Source organism: Narcine bancroftii, chromosome 9 (genome assembly GCF_036971445.1).
Source record: "Narcine bancroftii isolate sNarBan1 chromosome 9, sNarBan1.hap1, whole genome shotgun sequence".
Lineage (NCBI taxonomy): Eukaryota > Metazoa > Chordata > Chondrichthyes > Torpediniformes > Narcinidae > Narcine > Narcine bancroftii.
The window spans coordinates 1,379,704-1,402,800 of record NC_091477.1 but is presented as its reverse complement, the minus strand read 5'-3'; the positions used below and the strand labels follow the sequence as shown (position 1 = coordinate 1,402,800).

The window sequence follows — 23,097 nt, the reverse complement described above, 5'->3', positions numbered from 1 at the left end:
AGATGAACCATGGGGTGTTTAAATATGACAAGGCATCTTCCCACCACCTTCCAAGGCCAAGGCTCAGCCTGTGAAGCCCACACTTCTTCAGTCCCATTTTATTGACAAAATTGCAGTGATAGAAGTTGTTTTGTGACCATACCTGTTGAGCATCTCATACATAGTACAACATGTAGGACAATACATAAATTACAAAACTGCAGAGTAACCGAGAGATCAGTTGGGACAGAGTTAAGTCAACACTGTTAAAACTATCTTGAGATTCATTCAGGAGACTGATGACAGCAGGAAGCTGACCTTGAAACTGGGGGTGTACGTTCTCACATTCGTGAATCTTCTCCAACATTTTTGGGGGGGGGGGTGGTTTGGAGAGAGTGTGGCTGGCATGGGATGAGACTTTTCAAATGTTGCCTGCTTTCCAAAGGGGTGTAGACAGAGGAGAGAGGGATGTGCAATGGCCTGAGCAAAAAAAAAACTTCTTTTCCCAGTAAGTGTGATAGTCATTATTGACTGGAGTTAACCTTTGCTCTCACATTAAAGGTTAAAGGAGTCACTGTGGTCATAAATAAAATAACCCTGCAAAGGAAAACTGAGTTGTATTGCTCCACACAATCGGGTGAGATGGAAGTCAAGAAATCAGTCAGGATGTTGAGTAGAAAAGTTGGGAAGTTGTCACAGCTGTAGAAACCTTTGGTTGGGTCAAATATAGAGTATTGTCTGCTTCTGAACTGACTGCAATTTCGAGAGAACAAAATAAGATCAATGAAGTGCACAAGTGACAGTCTTTAAATGAGTCCCTGATTGAGTTTGTCATTGAGTCTGATGGTGGAGGGGTAACATCTGTTACTGAACCTGAGTCTTCTGGCACCGATACCTCTTTCCTGATGGCAGCAGCAATAACAGAGCGTGTGCTGGGTGGTGTGGGTCCTTGATGATTGTTGCTGCTCTCCAACGGCAGTGTTCCCTGTAGATGTTCTCAGTGTGGGGAGGGTTTTGCCTGGGCTGTGTCCACAACCTTTTGGAGTGCTTTGCGCTCAGTGGAATTGGTGTTCCCATACCAGATCGTGATGCAGCCAGTCAGCACACTTTCTATCACACATCTATAAAAATCAGCCAGATGTTAACAAAATGCAGGAGGAACACAGCAGGTCAAGCAGCATCTGAGCAAGTCCTGAAACATCGACCAAACCTGTTCCTCTATAGATCTTCCGAGACCCGTTGGCAGTTTGCTTTTCCCTTCAGAGTCCAGCACCAGAGAGAATGAGCTATTAGCCGTGATCGGGGAAAACTGGGTTGTATTCTCTGGAGCGTTGGAGGCTGAATGAGAGATGGCCTGAAAGAAGCATAACATAGAGAGAGAGGGTGGACAGTCAGTGTCTTTAACCAAGGAGGGAAACATCAGAAACCAGAGGGTTCAGATTTAATGTGACAGGGCAAGGATATTTTTGTACACAGAGTGGTGGGTACCTGGAATGTGCTGTCAGGGGAAGTGGTGGAAACAGATACTGTGGTATCATTCGATAGGCATTTAAACAGATATGTGAAGAGGCAGGGAAGAGGGATATGGAACAGGTGCAGGCAGGTGTGGTGAGGGTGGCAACATGCTTACATGATGGGTCACTGATCCTGTTTCTGTGCTGCAGTTACACATTGGATGTACACCGTGAGAGGGTGCCTTGGGACATTCCACAGGTACACGAGAGTTAAGAGTTGATTTTTTAAATTTTTTTATTTTTCACATTATAAACCATATTTGCCAAGTTACGTACAGACATTTTTTCTCTTGAATATATAGTGTCATTTTCTCCCCCTTTTCCCCCCTCCCTTGCCTCCCTCCCTCACCCCCTTTCCCATTTATTTGAAGTTCAATCTATAAGATACATTAAACCCGTTAAACAATGTTGTCACTTAATAAAAATAAACAAGAAATTTTACTGAGTCAGTTCTTTTCATTATCTTCTCCTTCTGTCATTTTAGGTGGTGGAAGTCCATGGTAGGATTTCTCTATTGTGTTTCATGTATGGCTCCCATATTTGTTTGAATATTGTAATGTTATTTCTTAAATTATATGTTATTTTTTCTAATGGAATATATTTATTCATTTCTATGTACCATTGTTGTATTTTCAAGTTGTCTTCTAATTTCCAGGTTGACATAATACATTTTTTTGCTACATCTAGGGCTATCCTAACAAATCTTTTTTGTGCTCCATCCAAATCAAGTCCAAATTCTTTATTTCTTATATTACTTAGGAGGAAGATCTCTGGGTTTTTTGGTATATTGCTTTTTGTGATTTTATTTAATATCTGGTTTAGATCTTCCCAAAATTTTTCCACTTTCTCACATGTCCAGATTGCATGAATTGTTGTTCCCATTTCCTTTTTACAGCGAAAACATCTGTCTGATACTGTTGGGTCCCATTTATTTAACTTTTGAGGTGTGATGTATAGCCTGTGTATCCAGTTATATTGTATCATGTGTAACCTCGTGTTTATTGTATTTCTCATAGTTCCGGAGCATAGCTTTTCCCATGTTTCATTCTTTATCTTTATGTTTAGATCCTGTTCCCATTTTTGTTTAGGTTTACCGTTTGTTTCCTCGTTCTCCTTTTCATGCAGTTTGATGGACATGTTTGTTACAAATTTTTTAATTATCATTGTGTCTGTAATCACATATTCAAAATTGCTTCTTCTGGTAACCTCAGACTTTTTCCCAATTTGTCCTTCAAGTAGGTTTTCAGTTGGTGGTATACAAACACTGTACCATGAGTAATATTATATTTATCCTTCATTTGTTCAAAGGATAATAATTTATTTCCTGAAAAACAATTTTCTATTCTTTTGATCCCTTTTCTCTCCCATTCTCTGAAGGAAAGGTTATCTATTGTGAAAGGGATTAGTTGATTTTGCGGCAATATTAGTTTTGGTAGTTGGTAATTTGTTTTATTCCTTTCTACGTGAATCTTCTTCCAAATGTTGAGCAGATGATGCAATACCGGTGAATTCCTACATTGCACCAATTTTTCATCCCATTTATATAGTATATGTTCAGGTATCTTCTCCCCTATTTTATCTAGTTCTAATCTGGTCCAATCTGGTTTTTCCCTTGTTTGATAAAAATCTGATAGGTATCTTAATTGTGCGGATCTATAATAATTCTTAAAGTTTGGTAGTTGTAAGCCTCCTTGTTTGTACCATTCTGTTAATTTATCTAGTGCTATCCTCGGTTTCCCCCCTTTCCATAAGAATTTCCTTATTATTTTCTTTAGATCCTTGAAGAATTTCTCTGTTAGGTGAATTGGTAATGACTGAAATAGGTATTGTATCCTTGGGAAAATGTTCATTTTAATACAGTTTATCCTTCCTATCAGTGTTAGTGGTAAATCTTTCCAATGCTCTAAGTTGTCTTGCAATTTTTCATTAATGGATGATAATTTAGTTTATATAGATGGCCGAGATTTTTATTTAGTTGTATACCTAGGTATCGCATTGCTTGTGTTTGCCATCTAAATGGTGATTCTTTCTTAAACTTTGTGAAATCCGCATTATTCATTGGCATTGCTTCACTTTTATTTGTGTTGATCTTGTATCCCGATACTTCTCCATATTCCTTCAATTTCCTATGTAATTCTTTAATTGATATTTCTGGTTCTGTTAAGTATATTATAATGTCATCTGCAAATAGACTGATTTTATATTCCTCCTCTTTTATTTTTATCCCTCTTATTTTATTTTCTGTTCTTATCAGTTCTGCTAGTGGTTCTATAGCTAACGCGAACAGTGAGGGAGATAGTGGACATCCCTGCCTTGTTGATCTGCTTAAGTTAAATTGTTTTGATATATATCCATTTACTGTCACTTTCGCCAATGGCCTGAGTTAAGAGTTGTTTAATGCTCTTCAACCCCCACCAGTCAGGAAAAAGATTCAAGTGTGAGATTATGTACCTCCAGATTCAAGGACAGTTACTCACCGTTTTCTGATCCTGAATAAACCTCAGATCAGTAAAATTCTGATGCCATTATCCTCTACCAATTGATCTCTCTCTCCCTCTCTATATTTCTGTACTGTATCTTACATGTTGTCCTGTGTATGAGAAGTCTAAGTGGTCTGCTCTCCAAACAACCTGTCAGTAGACGTCGGTAAATGAGACAATGCTTCAATTTTGCAATTTAACATTTAGTCAGGAGGATATGTGTAGGTTTGAATTTACTGGAAGGTTAGCTTCGATTTTTGTGCTTGAAACACAAACCTGACTGTTCCCACCCACGAACAGACTGACTTTTAAAAGTTCACTCGGAGTTGTTTTAATGGGGGCACCACAATTGTTGTGCATTTTCTGACCCTCAGTTTCATTGAATCAGGGTGGAGGGAGGGAGGATCACTGGAGGAATTTAAACATTTTTGAAAGATCTAGGAATAAAGGGTGAAAGGATGAGACCTGGAGTAGATCATCCACAAAGAAACCTGCTTCTAAATCCCTGAATTGTTGTCCAATGTGTAATGTTGTAACAGCATCTTAGAGACAGTAAGAGAAGCACAAATGTTTATGGGCCAGGCAGATGAAGACATGAAGGAGCGAGGAAAATTGGGAGAGTGGATGAATGAGTTTGAATATGTGGATGGAGGTTTTAAATAGGGACCATTTCTGGTCAGGGAGTCAGTTTAATTCGGCAAGCACAAGTTTGTGGTGAAAGACAAACTGGGCTATGGGAAGCTTAGCACTGGAAAAGTCTATCTTCTGTGGAAGCCACGTAGGTGACTGACAATGGTCAGCTCACAGCCACCTAAATCTGTGTCTGAACACACCACAAAACAAACTAATGCAGCCACTCCAGTCGCAGGGACAGTGGCTGGAGCCAGTTGTTAATCAGTGCTTTGGCAGAAAGTTCAACCTTGAGAAATGTGAAAAACAACACAGTGAACACTCAGCCGTATGAAAAGCATTGAAGGGAAATTTATTCAAAGTAAATTCAGCATTCTGCAACAGGATGTAATCTGATCACAGATACATACATAGCATAGACAGAACATACAGGAGAGTCAGTGATGAATGAATTAAATGTTTGTCGATGCTGTTGATACATTGGGAAAGCTTGTCACATTGGGATGAGCGTTAATTGTCTAACCCATCACCCATTTACTGCGCAACTGCATCACAAGATAAAGGAACCAAAAACAGATCACTCTTTACAGCATTTCCCATGAATACATAGTTGAGGTTTTGAGTGAACTTCCAGCTGTGAGGAAGCTCCTGTGGAATCTGCAGTGAAGAGGATGGATCAGAAATCATGAGCACATTGTTATTTAGGCCTTTCAGCCTGTCGTCTACATGCCAGCTGCAAAAGGCCAATTCAGCCTTGGCTCAATTTCCAGCTGGTTACAGCACAAGATGTGATGAGCTTTGCTGCAGCATTTTTCTTGCCCTGTTCCACAACCCCCCACCACCCTTCTTCCAGTTAAACTAAACCATGTGCATCTGCTTTTTTATCTCACTGCTGAGGCAAAGAGGGTCTTTCAACTTCTCTCTCTGAATGTTCAGACCTGAAAGCTTGATTCTGTGATGAACCAAGACTTAAACTGGGATCACGTGAGAGGAATTTTAACTTTGTTTGGGAGGGTTTGGGTTGGGGTAGTTCGATCCAGGCAGGGTTGGGATGGAGTGGTCTGTATGTGGCAAGTGTGTCCCTTGTTTAAATATTCAGTGAGGTTATTATCGAAGATCCCTCTCGACTTGGCCTCAATTGACTAGCTCAGCACCTGATTTTGGAAAACCGGTGTCTTTCCAAAATCCCTTGGCCCCAAACTACCTGGTGAACATCTCCAGAGGGCTTTCCATCTGTATCGGTAAACCTACTTCCCCCACATCTCCACCAGATGGGTGGAAGAAACTCACTCATTATCTGGGTGGCACAAAACCATTTACATCTCTTGGTGCCTGCCACATTGACCACCGCCAGTGGGCTGATATCGCCTCAAACCGTGCATCTTGGCGCCTCACAGTTCGGCGGGCAGCAACCTCCTTTGAAGAAGACCGCAGAGCCCACCTCACTGACAAAAGGCAAAGGAGGAAAAACCCAACACCCAACCCCAACCAACCAATTTTCCCCTGCAGCCGCTGCAACCGTGTCTGCCTGTCCCGCATCGGACTTGTCAGCCACAAACGAGCCTGCAGCTGACGTGGACATTTACCACCTCCATAAATCTTCGTCCGCGAAGCCAAGCCAAAGAAGAAGAAATGGTTTGTACCTCAATGAACCTTCTGCCAAAGCACTAATTAACAGCTGGCTCCAGCCACTGTCCCTGCGACTGGAGTGGCTGCATTAGTCTGTTTTGTGGTGTGTTCAGACACAGATTTAGGTGGCTATGAGCTGACCATTGTGTCAGTCACCTGTGTGGCTTCCACAGAAGGTTGACTTTTCCAGCGCTAAGCTTCCCATAGCCCAATTTGTCTTTCACCACAAACTTGTGCTTGGTGAATTAAACTGACTCCCTGACCAGAAAAAAGTGCCTATCTGAAACCTCCAGCCCCATGTTCTGCCACCTGGATAACCAGGTTTCCAAAAGTGGGAACTGCTTCCATTTGTGGTGTGTGGGCCCAGAGGGTAAACGGTTCCATCACTGTATCAACACCTTCAAGGACTGTGGGCAGCTTGCAATGGGCTGGTGCCACTCAGATGAACCATGGGGTGTCCACTCCACCATTGCGTCACGAGTTGATCCATTCCCCCACTCAGCCCCACCCCCCGGCCTTCTCCCCATAATCTTTGACACCCTGACTATTCAGATATCTCTCCGATATCAGTGTGCCAAAACATCCTGGCGATAATGCTATTTGTTATCTAAGTAACAAACAGGACACTGTTTTATTTTTTTCCTTCACCTCATTGGTTCTGTGAAGCTGAGCACAGGATAACTCTTCGATGTAAATGAAAGAGAGGGAATCAGGTTTCAAAGCTGGACTGTTCTCGGGACAGACAATGTGCTTGTAATGGATGGAACCATTGATGGACTGTACAAGATGCTGAAGGAAATGCATGGGATGCCTCATTTGCTTTTGGAGTGCTGTTCCTGTTGGATTTCCTGCAGTTAGCAACAGGTTTAATACACCAAAGTTCTTATCAGGATGTAAACAAGAAACTCTGCAGGCACTGGGGTCTAGTGCAGCAGGCGATGGAGAAACTCAGCAGGTCACACAGTTTCCATAAGAAGTAAAAGGTAGTTGACATTTTGGGCACTCCTGATGAAGGGCTCAGGCATGGAATATTGACGGCCTTTTACATCTGATGGATACTGTATAATCTGCTGAGTTTCTCCAGTACAGCTTTTATTCACAGGTATCAGGCTCTTGAACCATCCTGACTACCCTAACCAGAACCTACTGCGGAACTACCAAAGATCAGCTTCCACTGTTGAATCAGCACCATCCTGCTCTAATTACAACAGTGACCATTTATCTATCTGTCCTTTTATATTTACAGTAAAACCCCTGGAATCTGGAATTCAAGCAACTGGCAAAAAAAATCAAAGAAAATTTAAAAAAATAACATGTTAGGTTAAAAATATGTAAGTTTTAAAATTGTAAACCTTTGGTGAAGATGGGAGCAAATATTCAGCCAGCGGAAGGAGGGCCTTGGTCGGCCTTTGCTTGTAGCAGCTGTTTGAATCAAGTTGTGTGAAACAGCAATGGTGTCACCAGGATGAAGAGCTGGATGATGCCTCTCGCCATTGGGGTGACTCTCTTATAGTGTCTCCTTATCCCTGCTGAGTATGAGTTGCCCCGGTCAGAGGCTTTATCTGTAAACGTGGGGGAGGGGGTTAATTATCTATAAATGTAGGCAGGCGCCCAGTTTGGCCATATACCTATGTTTTGCTCACACCTCGTTGAAGGGCTCCAGCCTGAAATGTTGGTTCTGTATCTTTATTTTTGCTCTTTAAAGGACACAGTTTGACCTGCTGAGTTTCCCCAGCATCGTGTTTTTACTTCAACCACTACGTTTTAAGACTTTTGTGTTTTATGCCAGCCTGCTGGTGCCCGATGTGCCTCCCCTTGAGCTGTGAGCCTTTAATGTCACCTGCTCCTTATTCTTGGCACTGGACTCTGAGCTGTCGTGGACATCACCCTGCCCCCTCCATCCCTCCTTCCATTGTTTGATTTCCTGCTGAGGAGATAACAGAAAGCTGCTCCTCACACTTGTCTGGTGATGCAGCGACTGTAAGGATGAGTGTGTGACGCTGTCCAACACCAGGACATGCACCCTCACAAGGAGACCCTACATTAGCAGGTTTCCTCCAGCCTCTGCTGAATTGGATACCTATCGCCCATGAGAAAGAGGATCACCTCGTCCTGTCTAATGAGGAGGAGAGGCCAGCTCCTCTCTGGGCACCTGCCTTCCGATTCCTTCACCGATTCAGCCTCTGTTGGAGAAGATGAAAGGCATTTTCTGCTTTGGGATACTTGGCCTCTGTGTCAAGGATGTCGGGGGGAAGAATGTGCAGCAAGGGGTGGTGCAGAAGGGGGTGGGGACTGGGGAATGGTCTTTTGAACATGTGCCTTGAAAGGATATGTGTTGGTATGAAGGAGAAAAGCTTTAGGTGGTCTCATCTTACCTGGTGGGGCTCGTAAGGTCATTGTGTCTTTCAGAGGGGATTTTTTTCTTACCCCTATATAAGCTCTCTTTACGCCAGCCTTCAACATGAGGCTCCCCTCCTGGGAATGCGGGAATTCTGTTTGGTGAAACACGGAGCTCTCATCCCCTTTCCTGCAGCCTCTCTCTCCTCCAGTCATGGGTACAGTATGGGACTGCGTCCGACCTCTGAGAAACAGGCATTTGAGGGCAGACTCTCTGGTGGCTGCACGTGGATCCCACTCTGTTGAATTGAATCTGATCCTTTCAGGAACTGTGAAGAACACATTTTGCTTCTTTCAGTGTAGAAAACGTTAATGGTCCTGAGCAGCTTTTGCAGAGAACCCATGAGCCCTCAGGCTAAATGTGGTAAGGCTTTTGCATAACCACCCAAATTTCAATCTAATTGCTAGGAATTTATTCATCACCACATCCTAAATTCATTACCCAACTCCTTTCATATAGGGGGTAGCCAATGTATAATACAGTTTACACATCAAAATTCCTTTTCACCACATAAAAGCCAGTGTAAATTATTGGCAACTGATTTTGTTCTCTGAAGGGAGTATCACAGCTCAGATTGAATGACATGAATCACTAAGGCCAGGGCACTTGGAGAAGCTCCTGTGATAGCAGTACAATGCCCTGGGAAAACAGGTCAGATCCTCCTCAAGGTATTAACCCCATAACATCTCAGGCTCTTCGGTAAAACTTGTGATAAACGTAACACTTCAAAACCCATAGTGCACGACAGAATAATACAGTGGCAAAGGTTGAAAAGCAAAACTACAGACAGATGCAGCGAGTTTGATGTAAAACAGAAAATGCTGGAAATATTGAACAAGTCAGGCAGTATCTGTGGAGAGAGGGATGGTGTTTCAGGTGATGGAAAATTGTTAACACTGCTTCTCCCTTTGAGGGGTCTGGGCCTAAGATGGCAACACCTGCGGTTGGCAGTGGCCACGAGGGGTTTGCAGGCTCCAGGGAATCAGCCAACTGGTGCAGTGCCCCAGAAAATGAGACCATCCCGTTTGAGAAGGGGCTCTGTTGACCACTTCCGTGTGCACCATCCTTAGGGCTGTTACACACACAGGTGGGCTGTTGGTGACTTGTGGGTGAGGAACCCACACAGGCTGTGGGCTGCTGGAGACTGGCTCATAAGAACCAGGATTTGAGAAGGTGTTGAGGGCAAGGAGAGCTCCTGAAGGGCTCTGGGCGTTGAAGGCTTCCTCATCAAGTCAAAGGATTGTATCTGGGCTCAGGTTTGCTGGTGATTTGAACTGGGGTCTGTGCGGCTGCAGAGGCTGCGTGGGCTTGTCGAAAATCCACGGGCACTCAGTGACTCTGAAGCAACTCTCTTTTGCTTCTCTTTTTCTGATTGTAAGTGGCACTGGGCAATATTCACGACGAATCTTTGTCTGTCTTATGGCAACTAAAGGCAATTTCGTGTAATGTTACATTTCTGTTTTAAGACTTGACAATAAATGGTTATCTAATCTGATATCTGTTACTCCTTTCTTGTTGAGTATTTCCAATACTTTTTGTTGGATCAGTGAGAGACAATACTTATCACAGCAGGTGCTAAATGGAAGTGGCAGATACACAAAACCATGGGTGAGAATGGGATGTCACTAGTCCCGGGACACTCCATCATACTCCACAAGTGCTGGAGATTCCCCACAAGGGACCACAATACTGTCTGTTAATACTCACACAAGTGCCACTTTCTGGAAGGGTTCTCTGGAGAAAGGACTGGTTGTTCACCCCCTCAGGGAAGCTGAAATTACCTTCATGAAACCAGCTTTAGTGCAGGTTGGGGATGGAGTCTGGGATCCTTCTACAATTGGTTAAACTCAGCACAAACCAAGGCTCTGGAGCTGAGAAGCTCAATGCCGTAGTGGGTGAGCTGGTTATTCACTGAACAATTGGTGCCTTGAAATATTTTAAACATTGCAGAATTGCCTCAGTAAGCATTTCTCGCTTTTAACCAACCAAAAAGGCATTACAAAAACCAATATTAATAAAACATACATAGTCTGTTGTCAGAGATGTTCATCGGTGAACCTTCCATGGGACGAAGCAAACTGGAACAGATGTTTATGCTCAGCTCTTTGAAACTGAAGACCAAGAAGCAGATGTCCTCTCAGAACCAGAGGAGCACATCCAGGTTTTGTTTCATTTCTGCCTTTGGTGCTCAACGAGCAGACGAGAGTTGTCCAAGTTCAGCAGACGTTGCATTCTTGTCAGGTGCTGAATTAAGCAGAGGGGAAAGAGCATGAGCCACTGCAGGAAGGAGGTGCCACCACGTTGTACATCACACAGGGAGAGAAACCCCCTGCCTGCCTTTTGCTCCTGTCTCACACTCTGGCTCCTGTAGGACTCATTTGTTTCTGCACCTTCATCACCAGGGAACTCAGACACTGAGCGGCTATTATTTAGTGGATTAGAGTTAGAGTCACACACCTTCGGCACAACCTGGCCTCGCCATTCAAAATGTCCATTCCCGGCCACCCACACACCAGCTATTTGGTCAGATCACTCTAAACCTATCTATTCAAATATCCATTAAAATGTTCTTAAAAGTTGCAGCCACTTCCTCTGACAGCCCATTCCACACATCCACCACCCTCTGTGTAAAAACGTTACCCCTCTGGTTGCTGTTAAATCTCTCCTCCATCATCTTAAACCCATGGAATAAAGGCCCAGCCTGCTCAACCTCTCCCTGATGCCCAGGCCCCCCGAGTCCTGGCAACATCCGCAAATCTTCTCTGCACCCTCTTCAGCTTGACCACATCTTTTCTGCAGCACGGTGACCAGATGGGGCCTTACCAATGTCTTATACAACTGCAACACGACCTCCCAACTTCAATACTCGATGCTCAGACTGATGAGCTGTTATGTGTAACCCCTTCTCTTTGTCTACTGACTGCTAGTTCAGGGATCTAGCATAATTTAAGAGACAAACAGCTCATTACAGCCCAACCAGGTAACATGTTCTAATCTGTCCACTGATCTCCTGCTACATTTCTGGTTGGGAAAATTCAAGAGCTGTGATGACTGAAGTTCAATGAAAGGCTGAAAAGCAGAAACAGTTCCTGAGGAAGCAGTGGGTCCGATAGATTCTTCCAGGCAACACATTCACTGTAGATCAGGAGACATTGCTGGTTTCACAGCCACAGTTGGTGAAAGCCCACCAGATTCTGCAATCCACCTTCAGCAAATACCTTCTCAGACATGCAACATGAAATGAAGATCAGACGGTCATCTGAAGTCAGAATGAAGAGCCCAAAGGTGGCCATAATGCTGGTTGTGAGAAGTGAGCCCTGTAGTCTTCGTATCACCAGTGCACAAGGGAACAGAAATGGAAGCTGGTCAGTGTCAGTTATTGGGACCATTTGACAAACATCCTCTACTCATCAACAGATTAAAGACAATAATTCATTTCTTTTCAAACAATTGAGAACAGGAATCTTTGTAGGTCGAGGCAAATTTAATCCACCCATCCCAGTACGTTTGGTGACATGATGAGGAAGAATGATAACATGAAACGTGATGCAAAGACAGGCAGCGGGTGGTACTGATGAGCGTGATGCTCTGCTACTTCGGATCGGAATCCACAAGGCGCATTTGCAGCTTTACATTTTGTGCAGTAAGTTTAAGACTAGTCTGAAAGGCAGCAGGGACAGATCAGACTCTTGCTTTGTCCTGGTCAGGGTGGTCAGTGGAAGGCTGAACGTCTGGCAGCTTGATCTCGCACACGGTTGATTGCGGATCGCAGTCACTGCTTTCACTCTGGCCACCTGGGCAAGACACAGAAAGAGACGGTGGGTAGCCATTTTGTCTTGTATCAGAGACAGAACAGGGCAAGCAAACAACTCTGGTGCTTTCTGAAGAATAAAGCACAGTTCACACCAATAACCACATAATAAGTTCAAGGGGAAACGATATCCCAGATATAAACACGGTGCTGCTGAGAGGAAAGGAACAGCATGTTGACAGCATGAACAGGAGGGGCCAATCAATCAATCGTTAGCTGATCAACATCAGGGAACTGATTGCCTTCATATGCCCTTCAGAAACACCTCCAGATGATCCTCAGCCTTTACAGCTTCTGGTTGGGGAGGGAAAGGGATGAGTGAGAGTTCCAGATCTCCGCAAAACTCTTAAAACATACTCCCCAGTAGAGCCAACTCCTGTACTACCATATTCTTCAAAACAGGAGAAGGGAACACCTCTGATCATCCAGAGCTCTGGCATCGTGTTGTTGAGTCCAGTACATCATCAGGAATGCTCTGCAACTACAATTCAGACAAAAATTGAAGATGACGATTGTAGGGAATTCAACCTGAATCAACTTCATTCCTCAGCATCAATTCTGCCCTGGCACTCACCCACCCAGACACAACATAACCCAGGCACAAACCCAGACACACAAAAACCCAGACACAACATAATGCAGACACTAACCCAGACACAATCCACCCAGATACAAACCCAGACACAATCCACCCAGATACAAACCCAGACACAACATAACCCAGGCACAAACCCAGATACAATCCACACAGACACAACATAACCCAGACATAAACCAAAACACAATTCACACAGACACAACATAACCCAGGCACAAACCCAGACACAATCCACCCAGATACAAACCCAGACACAATTCTCCCAGACACAATCTACTCAGATACAAACCCAGACACAATCCACCTAGATATAAACCCAGACACAAACTCAGACATGAACAAACAGAACCATAACCAAGCCCAAACTGCCTCCCTCAAACCTAGATTACAATACATCTCTATGTCAATTCTATTAATGTTATAATTAAGTTTATATGCTTTAATTTATATATCAACAATGTGGAATATTTATATAATGTAACATTAACTTCTGCAGGACCTCAAAATCTTAGGATTCCTGGGCCAAATGCTAGTCAGGGAAGGAACGGCTGGATAGTTAAAATGAATATGTGGCTTGAGCACTGGTGCTGGAGGAGTTTCAAATTGCTGGAACCACTTCTGAGGGAGGTGGGACCAGTACAAGCTGTACAGGCTGCAAATGGGCAGGAGCAGGATCAATGCCATGATTGTTTGCTAGTGCCGTTGGGGAGTGATGAAAAGAATCTGGTAGTGCAATGGGAATCCATGCAAAAAGACAGAAGGAATATGGCAGTGCAATGGGAATCTGGCAGTACAATGGGAATCCGGCAGTACAATGGGAATCCATGCAGAAAGAGAGAGGGAATATGGCAGTGCAATGGGAATCCATGCATAAAGATAGAGGGAAGCAATGTAAAAACCAAAGCAAAGTTAGAAAAAAGTATGAGTGAAGCCCAGAAAAGTCACATGGAAAAGAGACAAGGATTACTAGATTCTAAAAGGACAATGTTTCAAACATGGTCAGTGAACTTATGGCACAAGTCAGTACAAAGGGAATTCATTTTGTACAAAGGGGTAATTTTGTGGCTATTAATTCATTTAGTCAAACTTCAAAAGATTGGATAGGTATATGGGTGGGAGGGATAAAGAAGACCATGGTCCTGGTGCAGGTTGATGGGACCAGGTGGAACAGTTTGGTGTAACTAGATGGGCTGAAGGGTCTGTTTCTGTGATGCAGTGTCCTATGGTTCCATTAAAGAAATATGGTGGCAGGATGGAGATGAGTGGAATTAAATACCCAAGGGTGTTGGATGGGCAGGAAGGTAAGGGAGGTGGGGTTGAGGCTTGGTTAAGGAATAGATGAGGGCAATAGTGAGAGGTGATACAAGATCTAAGGAGCAGAATCTATCTGGATAGAATGAATAGAATCCAAATAGTAGGGAGGAAAAATCATTGGTGGAAGGTTGGCCACCAAATAACATTCCAGTGGCACAGGCAATAAATCCAGAAATATCTGATGCATATAAGAACGGAACAGCAGGTGCTGTGGGGGTCTTCAACCTGCATATCGACTAGGTCAAGGCAGTCTTGAACAGCATGTAAATTAACTTCAATCTAGTTCTGTGCAAAGAGACAGATAAAAGTAACTATCTTGTAGATGGGGATTCCCTTGGGAAGAGTGATCACAATATGACCGAGTTTCTCACACAAATGTAAGGTTCAATAGTACAATCTAAAACCAGGGTGTTGTGCCTAAACAAGGGAGAACATGACGGGATGAGAGAGAAGCTGGCTAAGACAGACTAAATGGTGGCACCATTGAGGAACAGTAGAGAACTTTCAAGGAGATTTTTCACTGTGCTCAACAAAAGTATGTTCAAGTTAAATGCAAGGACAGTCAGGGTGGAGAGAGCCAGCCTTGGTAACTAAGGTAATAAGAAAGACATCAAACTAAAAGTTTATGTGTACAAAGTGGCCAAGAGCAGTGGGACACTGGAAGATTTGGAAATCTTTACAAAGCAACAAAGAACCATGAAGCAAGTAATAAAGAGAGAGAGATTACAAAAGTAAACTTGAACAAAATGTAAAGAACAGATAGTGAAAGTTATTCTAATTATATAAAGCAGAAAAAGATGGCTAAAGTGAATCTAGATCCCTTGGAAAATGAGAAGGGGGAATTAATATTGGGTAATGCGGAAATGGCTGAGGCCTTGAACAACTGATGCAGGACACTTCTCACATACTGAAGAGTGATGTTAAGTAAACTCATGGGTCTGAAGGTAGACAAGCCCCTGCCCCGTTGGAATGCATCCCAACCACAAATGTCACAGCGGTGTTCAAAAAGGATGTCGGCAAGAAGCAAGTAGCTAGAGTACAGTCAGCTGTAAGACGGGAAAATGCTTGAAGCCATCAAATAATAATAAATAGTGAGAGATCTGAATAGAAATTGTTCTATCAGGCAGACACAGGTTGGATTCAGAAAGAACAGGATCTGTTGACAATTTTACTGGAATTCTTTGAGGATATGAGTGCAGAGGATAGAGGGGAACAGGTGGATTTTGTATATTTTTAAAATGTGGACATACAGCATGCTAACAGGCTCTATCGGCCCACGAGACCATGCCACCCAATGAACCTACAACCCCTAGAACGCTTTGAATGATGGGAGGAAACTGGAGCCCCCCAGGGGAAACCCACACAGACATGGAGAGAACGTACAAACTCCTTACAGACAGCGCGGGATTTGAACCCCGATCTTGATCGCTGTTGCTGTAGCAGCATTGAGCTAACCACCACACTTGAATTTCCAAAAGTTATTCGATAAAATGCCACATAAATGACTTCTCCAGAAGGATGTATGGAGTTGGAGGTTAACCAATAAAAAGCAGAGAGTTGGGATAAATGAGGGTTTCTCCATTTAATAACAAGCAGTGTGCAGTCTGCTGGACCCACTCAATAAGTGGAAGAGGGGACTGAGTGTAGTGCATTTAAGTTTGGTGATGACACTAAATTGAGTGGAAAAGCAAATTGTGCAGAGGATACAGAGAGTGAAATGAGAGGACCAAGATGAGGGAGTACAATGCTGCTAAATGCGAGGCCACCCACTTTGAAATGAAAGACAAGTGATCCCATTATTATTTACAGGATGAGAGACTGCAGCATGCTGTTGCACAGTGACCTGGGAGTGCTGCCACAGGTAATTGAGAAGGCAAATGGGACGTTGGCCTTCACTGCTGGGGGGGGGTTGGATTTAAGAGCTGGGAGATTCTGCTGCAACCGTACAGGGGACTGGTGAGGCCGCTCCTGGTGAGGGACTGGTGAGGCCGCTCCTGGTCTCCTCCCTAGAGAAAGGACATTCTGGGGGGGGGGGGCTGGGTGACAGTAAGGGCAACTCTTTGCATGCCTTACAGCAAGCAGAAGGCAATGCTGTGTAATATTACATGCTCTGTACTATTGAAATCTTGAATCTTGGAGGTAAGTGGTGCAGAGGAGGTTCAGCGAAGATGAGGGGTTAGCGTATGAGGAGAGATTGAATCATACTCACTGGAATTCAGAAGAATGAGAAGGGATCTTATTGAAATAAATAACATTATAAAAATAATAAGATTATTTCCACTGGAGTGGGAGACTAGAACGAGGGGACAAGAGCCTCATGATTCAGGGAGATTTAGGACGGAGCTGAGGAGGAACTGCTTTTCCTAAAGCAGTGGTTCTCAACTTTTTTACCCCACTCACATACCACCTTGAGTAATCTCTTACTAACCACAGAGCACCTATGCCATAGTGAATCTGTGGAATTCTTTGCACAAGGAAGAAGCAGAGGTAAAGTTAGACACATTTTTGTAGTGTGGGCACATTAATGGTTGTGGGAAACAGGCAGGTATGTGGAGCTGAGTCCATGGCCAGATCAGCCGTGATTACATTGAATGTTGGACAGGCTTGATGGGCCGGATGGCCAACTCCTGCTCCTGTTTTCTTTGTCCTTTTGTTCAACAACTTTCTACGTGACTCCCTGGCTGGTAAAGGCAAGCATGCCATTGTAGAGCGCGTCGAAAGAACCAAAGACTTGTTGATCCAAACCAAGTCTTTTATTAACTAAAAGACTGGAGCATATCACATGTAGGTCGAGAATGACCTGGTCTGGCTAAGAGCAATCCTTTAAGACCTGCCAGTAGGTGTGGCTACACTCTCAACCAATCACAGTCATCCTACACTACAATCTCTACATGTACACATTGGTGATAGAATCTGTACTATCACAGCCATATACTAATTACAAAGCCAGCTGTGGACTACAAGGCCCCTCTGTACCTCAATGCTCCCCTGGTCCTGCCATTTCAGTGCATACCCTCCTCTTACATTTGATCTCCCAAAGTGTAACGCCCCACACTTGACCGGAGTGTTGGCCATTCCCAGGAATGTTGTGAGCTCATTAAAGCTGTAGAATGGAGTTGTTGCCTTTGGAGAAGGAACAGCAGACAAAACATGGGAAATAAGACTGGTATTTCAAAGGGTTATTTTGTCACTATTCAGGTGTTCCAAAGTGGTTTACAGGTAACAAGAATACATTGAAATGTTGTCCTTTTTGTGAGTTAGTAAATGTGATCGCATCCTCCCCAAAGTTATCACTTGTTAAAATGGCCAGAGAATTCCACCCAATGTGGAATAGTTGAGGTTTGCAATCAGAATACAGTTAGTCATGGGGTCATCACTGCAAACTCCAGCAGGGCCACAGGCAACTGAATAGGCATTTGAGAAACGGAAGGGGTATTGGTGGGTGAGAAGAGGGATTGGTCGAATGATCATGAAACAAGTTTATATTGTAGCTGCAAAAACTAGAAGAACTACAACAGTATAAAATTGAGTTTAAAACCACAATAAAAACAAACAATAAATAGATAATAAATGTTCACAGTGACTTTGCAATAGTGCAGACAGTCCTTGTGGTGTGGGAGCAATCCCTCATCAGTGTAACAGGAGGAGGTTCAAAGGCCTGACGGCTGCTGGAAAGAACCTGTTCTGGAACCTGGAGGTTCTGGTCTTCAAGCTCCGTACCTTCTGCCTGAAGGGAGCAGTGAGAAGAGGTTGTGACCAGGGTGATGGGGGTCCTTGATGATTTTGGCTGCCTTCTCGAGGGGCAGCGCCTCACGTCGATGTCTATAATAGACAGGAGGTCAGAGCCAGTGATGAAGTTGGCTGCGTTTGCTGCCTTCTGCTAATTTTAAAAACGTCCTTTCTTTGTTCTCTGGGGCTTTAGCTCATAGATGTTGTGGGGAATAAGTTTCTATTCTGGGACCTCAGAGGTTTGACAACAATGCGAGTGAGAGAGTTGATTTGCTACCAGCTGATATCCTGCATTGTTGATAAAACATTACTCATCAGGGTAGGTTTTTAGTATACATATTACAATCTGGTCTAAACACCTTAATCTGTTACATTTACTTTTCTTGGAACGTGCCGAAGAGGCAGATTCAACTTTTAAGAGGAACTGGATAATATTTGAAGGGATGACAGTTATGGGCAACCTTGTTCACTGCCCACTTCTGGCCTCCACTGGCAGCAATGCCTCTGGACTCCTGGGACACAACAATTGCTGTCGTCGTTCCTTTTAATCAAGTGCAGGCAAAATGCTAAAAACCCAGGAGATTTCTGCAACGTTATCAGCCAAATTGACAGAATAACTCACAATTCTGAGGGTGTGAAACATGGGTCTTATCAAATACTGTCAGCAAAGTTCTTTTTCTTAGAAGCACGTTTTCATGACATATTCATCTTGCCCCAACCACTGACAATCACTTAAGTCCTGCTAAATTCCTGACACCGGCACTACATAGTTTGGGTATCTATACACCGGTGCCTGACACCGAAGCGTTTAATGTATTTCCTATAGATCAGAGAAGAAATTGCAGACCCAAGTCTTGTTATGGCCACTGAAAATGGAGATCAGAGTATAGACATTGGTAGCTGGCAACCAGAGTCTGAAGTCGATATTAAAATACTCTACATATTTTACAACATGTCATATTTTTCTGATTACCACAATTAAAAGGACAGATGCCTGGCTATTCAATTACACAATACTGTTATTTCAGCATTATTAAATAGAAGAACATTATCCACCTGTTTTATGTTGCTGCAGCAATTCAAGTGGACATTTCCTGGGGTGTGTCACACTTGTACCTGATGTGGACATTACACTGCATGCATGTTATAACAGGATTGTAATATCACAGTTGAAAAAGTTTCATGGAGGGTTTGAGTCTCCACTACCTGGTCTAACACATCCATCAAAAGCGGCATCAACAAATCTTTAAATTGTCTATAATACTCAAGAGGGAGCCCATCTTCCCAGGGATTTATCAGCTTGTAAAGTACCCAGAGTTTTCTTCCCTTGTAAAAGGAGCATCTAAATCATCTTTTTTTCTCTCTTCTGGTTTAGGAAGTTCAACATCCGTTAAAAATTCTTCCATCTCATTTTCATCTCCTACTAATTCTGATTTATAGTTTCATACAGTAGTTGTCTAAACATGTTATTTCTTTCTTTTTGATTGTATGTTATAGGATCTGCTTCTGTTTCTCTGAACGACTCCTCTGATTTAACCTGCCAAGATAACACTGTGCTGTTCTACTAGTTCATATTTTTGTTTAGTTTTTAGTATCATTTTTTCTGTTCTCTATGTTTTTGTAACTTTTAATTCTCTAATATTCTATATTTTTCTTGTGTTCTTGATATCTGTTATTCCTTTTCAATGTTGTTATATCCTTCTCTAAACCTTCTAATTCTCTCACATATTTTCTCTTAAGATTTTTAGTATAAGAAATCATTTGTCCCCTCAAGTAAGCTTTAAGTGTATCCCATATTAGAAAACTATTGTCAGCAGAAGGAAGAAGAACCCCTCCCTTTAGCGCCATCTTTTTTTGTTACTCTTTTCCAGGCACCATTCTCCCCCTTAGACCAGAGTCTCCAACCTGCTGCCACTTTTCTCAGATATTTTTCCCTTTTACTGAGTTCTCCGTGAACACTTCTATACCTTTAGCTTTTAAACAATAAATTCAAGAGTCCAACAAAAATTTTAAAAATACAACTTTTTCTACTTAGTTCCATTATAAACATTTCCATAATCTTCTCCCCTGGCAACCTCAAACTTTTTTTTTTACAAACTTTGCAGAAAGTCTTCCACCTCTTTCTTGGTCTTGAAAAATTGCCAGTTCCCTTCCACTCCTTCAACCCTCAAAGAACCAGGATATTTCATTGAATATTTCAAGTTTTTAAGCATAAAAATGTCTTTTCACATCTTTTCAAATTCTTTTCTTTATTTAATTAAAGTCAGGCTAAAGTCTTGAAAAAATAGTACCTTTTCAAGATCACTCTTGGGCGGGCCATTATTCTGCTTAATCATACACTGCTCCCAGGATTACCTCCAGTTTTCGGTATCTTAGAACTGGTCTTGGTCTCTGGCTCTTCTGGGTCCGAGTGTTTGTTGAACTCTCTCGATATGCAGGTTTTCTCCAAATTTGTCTTCTCACAACACTTGGCGGATCTATTTTTGAAAAAGGTTCACTGGGTCACTTCCTTCAATTCCTTCCTTTAGTCCGATAATTCAGACATTGTTCCATCAAATGAAGTTCTCCATATGATCAATTTTGTCCAGAAGTCCTTGTTAATCTGACTCCAATTCTTTGGCTTTTTTTCCCCAAAGCCTCAAGTTTTTCATACGTTTTTATCAATTCAACTTCTACTCATGCCATTCTCTGCATCAGATCTTTAACGATCTTTTTTTATTTCGGTCATTTTCTCCATCGTATCTCTCATCACCATTTCAACATTTACAAATCGGTTACCCAAATTCTCCATTTTTTCCCAGGATGATGCTCAGCTCTTGACCCGACTCCCCAGTTTTACCTGGTTCTGCTGGTCCCATCGCCATTTTTACACTGTTCCCTTTCGGACTTTCACCTGAAAGTCACAGTTGAAGAGGAGTTTCTTCAGTCATTGTTCTTGGCTGCCGTGGCTTCTTCATACTGGCTTTATCTATTTTTGATGAAAATCTTGATTTTCAAGTTTTAACCGTCTATTTAGCACTCTTCATGGAGGGCTCAACTAAAACACGTCTGTTTAAGTCCTTCGCATGACCACGCCCCCCCCCCCACAGGTTTACTTCTAAGAAATTGCAATGCCCAGTCATTTTTGCTAGCATCTGTTGTGTCCATCCAATGCTCCTTTAAAGAATTTTTGACAGATTACTGACTTCATGCAGAGTGCATGTGAGGTGAGACAGCATGTCAGCTCACAGAAAATTATGTAATATAAAGCAAACAATGTTAATTTACTCAGAAACAAAATCTACAAGTGGAGGAAACAGATGGCAGTGATTTCCCCAGAAAAATACAGTGAGAATAGTTACAAAAGTAGATATGTTATCTATCAAGCACGTTCAAGTGGCACATTTCTATAGATGTGTGGTGAAAAGTACACTGCCCAGCTGCATCACGGTCTGGTATGGGGACACAGATATCCATGAGAAGAAAGCCCTGCAAAGGTAGTGAACACCGCCCAGTACATTGCAGGCAAAACCCTCTCCACCATCAAGAACAGAGAACTCTGCCGTCGGAGAGCAGCAGCAATCATCAAGGATCTTCACCACCCAGCACACGTTCTGTTCTCGCTGCTGCCATCAGGAAAGAGGTATCGGTGTCAAGATTGCACCACCAGGTCAGGAACAGCTGCTTCCCCTCCACCATCAGACTCCTCAACAACAAACTCAATCAAGAGTATTTAAGAACTCTTACCTTTGCACTTTATTGATGTTTTTTTCTCTGTGTTGCACAGTTGTTTACATTTCTTTATTTGATTACTTGTATACATTGTGTATAGTTTTTTTCCACTGTCAATTAGTGGTAATACTGCCTCACCTACAGGAAAAAAGTATGTACTCTGACAATAAATCTGTAAAGTGAATCTGAAGTGTGGTCTCCTGCTTTAGCACCAGGGAAATGATCCCATCACATGCTATGCCACTGTTAAAAGTGTATTCTTCAGGCCTTGCTACATAACAGCCCAAAACAAGCCTGTCTCTGACATCTGTTCACATCCCTAGCCCCCACTGAATGATTACATTTGAGACCAGCAATGACCGAGTATGATCCTTGAGATTCTGAACCCCAAATGCAGCTCCAACCAGCTGCTTTTCCCCATCAGCCCTTCCCACCAACTCCCAGAATAACCATGACCTAAACAAGAACCTATGTTGATTCTATAAAGGCAGAGAGTGAAGGGGAAGCTTTTAAACACATGCGGCTTGGGTAGATAGGGCACACATAATGCCTCACCAATTTAGTCCTCCTTTCCTGAACTACTCCGCTGTCGAGAAGCTGGTTGAGGGATACATATTGGCCAAGACAATTTTGATTCTTGTTACCTTCATTACCACACTCAGTTTATTGTTCCCCCCCCCCAAAAAAAACTCAGATAAAACAGAGCACGACACCGAGGTGAGAGCATGACTGTTCAATCTTTGTAATGGGATTTGATCCCAAAACCTCAGTTAGAGGTGAAAGTGCAACTGTGTCACTTCTAAATGACCACCGTCTTCTCTTTAAATGAGGACATCAAAGCTACTGACGTATTTGAGGGTTTGCTTAAATTCAAGATAAATGTTTCTCAAATTTGGGGCTGCACAGTTAGTCCAACACTTTTACAGCTCCAGGAACCGGTTTCAAATCCTGCACTGTACGTTTGTATGTTCTCCCCTTGGCTGCGTGGTTTCCTATGTGTGCTCCAGTTTCCTCCCACCCTTCAAAATGTACCTGGGGTTATAGGTTAATTGGGTGGCAAGGGTTCATGGGCCACAAGGGCCTGTAATCATGCTGCATTGTCTGAATTTAAAATTTAAATGTGTTAGCTAGCAAAACTTCTAGTTATATATCAATAGGAGCCACATCATTAAAACAGGAAATACCAGAGTAAATCGTGCTACATTTATGGGCAGAAAAACCTAGCTAACATTTCAAGTCAATGACCTTTCAACACAAGGACTTTGATCTGAAGCACAAGTTAATTCTGTTTCTTCTGCTGTGAA

The 23,097-nt window shown here is 42.8% G+C and overlaps 1 protein-coding gene across 4 annotated transcripts in view; it reads right to left on the bottom strand.

Annotated features, from left to right (window-relative positions):
- Window positions 1-4,932: 4,932 nt before the first annotated feature.
- The window catches only part of LOC138743113 (E3 ubiquitin-protein ligase RNF130-like), a 131,515-nt gene continuing 113,350 nt past the window's right edge, over window positions 4,933-23,097 (bottom strand). For 3 of the 4 annotated variants that reach the window (XM_069897960.1, XM_069897959.1, XM_069897964.1), the window contains one exon: window positions 4,933-12,424. In XM_069897960.1, coding sequence (XP_069754061.1) covers window positions 12,312-12,424 — 113 coding nt within the window. In that variant the 3' untranslated portion in view covers window positions 4,933-12,311. The remainder of the gene's footprint in view (window positions 12,425-23,097) is intronic. The other variant, XM_069897962.1, reaches the window with a different exon arrangement.